At 38.6% G+C, this 5,017-nt stretch overlaps 1 protein-coding gene across 1 annotated transcript; it reads right to left on the minus strand.

The window, feature by feature from the left end:
* Nucleotides 1–3,733: 3,733 nt before the first annotated feature.
* Nucleotides 3,734–4,699, minus strand: LOC145527265 (olfactory receptor 52N4). The gene has a single exon (XM_081544955.1). It carries the CDS (start codon nucleotides 4,697–4,699, stop codon nucleotides 3,734–3,736), a length of 966 nt encoding a protein of 321 aa, XP_081401081.1.
* Nucleotides 4,700–5,017: the final 318 nt, after the last annotated feature.

The raw sequence follows: 5,017 nt of genomic DNA on the forward strand, positions 1-5,017 counted from the left end.
CTGGGTTCGATTCCTGAGTTGTTAGATCCCCTGGAGAAAGGAAGATTCCCTGGAGAAGGAAATGGCTACCCACTCCAGTATTCCTGCCTGGAGAACTCCATGGATAGAGGAGCCTGGTGGGCTACAATCTATGGAGTCACAAAGAGTTAGACATGACTGAGCAACTAACAAGGGCTTCCCTAGGGATTCAGGTGGTAAAGAAATGGCCTGAAATACAGGAGACCTGGGTTCAGTCCCTGGGTTGGGAGGATCCCTTGAAGAAGGGAATAAATACCCACTCTAGTATTCTTGCCTGGATAATTCTATAGACAGATGAGCCTGGCAGGCTATAGTTCATGGGGTTGCAAAGAGTTGGACATAACTGAGGTACTAACACTTTTTTAAAACATAGTGGAATCATATTTGACCTTCTGTGACTGGCTTGAATTTATGCCTGAATATTTCATCATATATATAAACTACATTGTTTGTTTGTGTTTTTGTTTGTTTGTATTTAAATTTTTATTGAAGTATAGTTGGTTTACAACGTTGTGCTAGTTTCAAGTGTACAGGAAAGTGAATCAGTTATATATGTGTGTGTGTGCATGTGTGTGTATGTATATATATGTGTGCGTGTGTATGTATATATATGGGCTTCCCCTGTGGCTCAGCTGGTAAAGAATCTGCCTGCAAATCAGGAGACCTGGGTTGGGAGGATCCCCTGGAGTAGGGAAAGTTTACCCACTCCAGTCTGACCTGGAGAATTACATGGACTGTATAGTCCATGGGGTCACAAAAAGTCGGACATGACTGAGACACTTTCACTTTCATATATATATATATATACACATACATATATATGTCAATTCTTTTTCAGATTCTTTTCCCATGTAGATTTTTATAGAATATTGAGTATAATAATGAGCAGAGTTCCCTGTGCTATACAGTAAGTCCTTGTTAGTTACCTATTTTATACATAGTGAAGTGAAGTCACTCAGTCCTGTCCAACTCTTTGCAACCCCATGGACTGTGTAGCCCACCAGGCTCCTCTGTCCATGCAATTTTCCAGGCAAGAATACTGGAGTGGGTTGCCATTTCCTTTTCCAGGGGATCTTCTCGACCAGGGATCTAACCCAGGTGTCCTGCATTTCAGGCAAACACTTTACCATCTGAGCCACCAGGGAAGGCCATTTTATATACATAGTAGTGTGTATCTGTTAATTCCAATCTCCTAGTTTATCACTTTCCCCCACATTTCTCCTTTGGTAACCAGAAGTTTGATTTTGAGATATGTGAGTCTGTTTTTGTTTTGTAAATAAGTTCATTTGTGCAATTTTTATTAGATTCCACATGTAAGTGATATCATATGATATTTTACTTTTTCAGTCTGACTTACATCACTTAGCATGATAGTCTCTAGGTCCATCCATATTGCCGCAAATGGCATTTCATTCTTTTCTTTATGGCTGAGATGTTTCATATAGTGGAATCATATTTGCCCTTCTGACTGTCTTTTTTCATTTAACATAATATTTTTAAGGTCTATCTATGATGTAATCTTCGACAAGATCTCTCAGTTTCAAGTATACAAACCATATTTCCTTACTTAGGCATATATCCATGTACACTTAGCTTTTTTCACATCTTAGATACTGTGAATAATTCAGTAATGAACATGGAAATGTGTATATCTCATTGAGATCCTATTGTCAGTTTTGGGGGGTAAATAACCAGAACTGGGATTGTTCTACCATGCAATAATTCTATTTTTAATTTTTTGAGGAACCTCCCTACTCTTTCCATAGTGGCTGCACAATTTTATATTCCAACAGAAGAGTTCACAAAGTTCCAATTTCTTGACATCCTCACCAACAAATGTTTGCTTGTTTTTATAATTGCCATCCTAACAGGATGTGAAAAGATATCTCATTGTGATTTTGATTTGTCTTTCTCTGATAATTAGTGACATTGAGCATCTTCTTATATATCTGTTGGCCATTTTTATGTCTTCCTTCAAAGTAGTGAAGAAAATCATAACATGTATTGTGCATCTGTAGTTTTAAAATGGTAGTGTTTTTTAATTAATTTATTTATTATAATTGGAGGCTAATTGCTTTACAATATTGTGGTAGTTTTCACCATATATCATACTGAATCAGGGTGTACAGGGTGTGGTGTTTCAAGATATTGGAAATACAGAATTGCATTCTTTATTCCTGAGAGGTAGTGTTAGATGAGCCCATAAAGAATTTTATTTGTTATTGTGGAAGTCCTTAGTGAGATTGACAGAAGCAATTTCAGTTAATGGAAGGGATGACAGAAAGAAAAACTAGGGAAAGAGTGACTTCAGGTTGAGGGGAAAAAATGGAGAGAATGTTGAAAACTCATTTTAGAAGTTTTGAGGTCAAGGTGAATAGAGAAATGGGATGATACAGGGAAGATAATTGCAGTTTAAGGGGTAGAGTTGTCCTGTAGGATTTTACAAGATAGTAAAGAAAAACAGTTAAATAATCCAGTGTGATTTGTTGTGTATGATTAACTGAATTGGGGAGAGACAATGTGTATTTTTTTCAGTTGAAAAGAGAGATAAAAGTAAAGATTCAGTTTACTTTAAAATTCTTATATATAATTGACTAAGTTCTGAAGAAACTAATAAAAAATACCATTTCCTTTCATCCCTCACTTGTTTATTAATTTGGAAGAATCTTAATGATTAGTCCCTCACTTGTTTATCAGAATTTTAATTATCTGAAAGATTTCATTTTATTAGGTTAACAATCGGAGATAAGATGAAAAAAGTCAATTTTGATTCAACCTCATGCCATTCTTTAAAAATAAGTTATGCTGTTATGGTAGATTTGCTTGAGACTTATCTACCTCACCTTTCAGACTGTGTGGAAAATGAACACCAAATTAGTCTGTAGTATAATAGTGTGTGTAATCTGGCAAAGAGAGACCTATTCAGTGTAAAGCAAGATTCTAATAAAATTCCCAGAAACTTAAAATTCATCATAGGATACTTTCTACCTGTTCCTTGGAAAGAAAGAGATATTTTGTTAGTGATTTAAAGTAGAGAGTATATATTTTCAGGGGAAAGTCACAACTGGCTATCTGATTATTAAATTCACTATTTAAAAACAAAATCATGTCCTCCCATTTTATTCACCTTTTTATGAAAAATGGTCTAATTTGTTTTTGTTCAAGAAAACTTGGGTTAGTTATTAGACTAATCTTTCACAGCAATGAGAAATAAGAAATTCATAGAAAGATTGGTGGGTGTGCAGGTGATACTGAGATTCTCACGACAGGACATGCATTTGGAGATGCACTTCAGTTCAGTTCAGTTCAGTCGCTCAGTCATGTCCGACTCTTTGCGACCCCATGAATCGCAGCACGCCAGGCCTCCCTGTCCATCACCAACTCCCGGAGTTTACCCAAACCCATGTCCATCGAGTCGGTGATGCCATCCAACCATCTCATCCTCTGTCGTCCCCTTCTCCTCCTGCCCCCAATCCTTCCCAGCATTAGGGTCTTTTTCAGGGAGTCAACTCTTTGCATGAGGTGGCCAAAGTATTGGAGTTTCAGCTTCAACATCAGTCCTTCCAATGAACACCCAGGACTGATCTCCTTTAGGATGGACTGGTTGGATCCCATTTTAGTGGCCAAAATAGAACTTGCAGAAGGATTTTGCCAACTCCCATGTAAACAGGTAACTAAAAGTCATCTTTCTCTTTTCTTTCTTGGGAATGCCCACTCATATGTTTTGGGATTTGGTATTCTTAGAACCTGAAAAGATTCCTAAAACACAGTCTCTTATCTGCTTGGTTTTCACCCCATACACAACAGGATTCATAGTTGGAGGTAACAGTAGATAAATATTGGCTATAATGATGTGACAAGAGGGAGGGACTGTATTGCCCCCAAAGCGATGGGAAAAGAAGGAGAAAAAGGCTGGGCTGTAGGAGAAAACTATAGCACAGATGTGGGCAGTGCAGGTGCTGAAGGCCTTCTGCCGAGCTTCTGCTGAAGAGAGGCTGACCACTGCCCTCAGGATCATTGTGTAGGAGACTGTGATGCACAGGATGTCAAAGCCTCCAATCAGGAGGGCAACAATCAAACCATAGATGGCATTGACCTTGATATTTCCACAAGACAACTTGGCCACAGACATGTGGTCACAGTAAGTATGGGGGATTACATTGCCTCTGCAGTAGGGCAGGCGCTTGGTGAGGAAAGTGAAGGGAATGATGAGCAACACCCCTCTGAGAAAGGTGGAGAGACCCGCCTTTGCAATGACAGGATTTGTGAGGATAGCTGAGTAGCGCAGAGGATAGCAGATGGCCATGTAGCGGTCCAGGGCCATGAGCATGAGCACCCCAGACTCCATCCCTGTGAAGGTGTGAACGAAGAACATCTGGATCAGGCATCCATCAAAGCCAATTTTCTTGAGATGAAACCAGAAGATGCAAAGGGCTTTAGGGACTGTGCTAGAGCACATGACAAGATCAGTTAGGGAAAGCATGGCCAAGAAATAATACATAGGTTTGTGCAAGGAGTCCTCACAGTGGATGAGGTAGAGGAGTCCACAGTTCCCTGCCATAGCTACAACATACATGGAGCAGAATGGGAAGGAAATCCAAATATGCACATCTTCCAGTCCTGGGACTCCATTCAGAATGAATGAGGTTGGGACCCACTCCGTTTTATTCAGCATTAGCATAATCAGATAGACATAAACTTTATGTGACTTTTCCTAGAGTAAGATAAAGACAAGAGAAAATATAGCTTATGGTTACTTCTCTTTTTCTGTGTTTTAAAATTCTGTAGTTTATTTTAATGATCAAACAGTCAACTTTCCTGAGTGACAGTGTATCTTCTGTTTATTAATTAGTTTATTTATTCACTCAAAAAAATTTTATTAAGCAAGTTCAAGTTCACATCACAGACACTGATTCAAAATTGTTTTTTAAAACTAGTTTTTAACGCTCATCAATTCAGTTCAGTTCAGTCGCTCAGTCGTATCTGACTCTTTGCGACC

The sequence above is a fragment of the Giraffa tippelskirchi genome, chromosome 11, assembly GCF_054371585.1.
Source record: "Giraffa tippelskirchi isolate mGirTip1 chromosome 11, T2T-mGirTip1v1.2.pri, whole genome shotgun sequence".
In the NCBI taxonomy this organism is placed as follows: domain Eukaryota; kingdom Metazoa; phylum Chordata; class Mammalia; order Artiodactyla; family Giraffidae; genus Giraffa; species Giraffa tippelskirchi.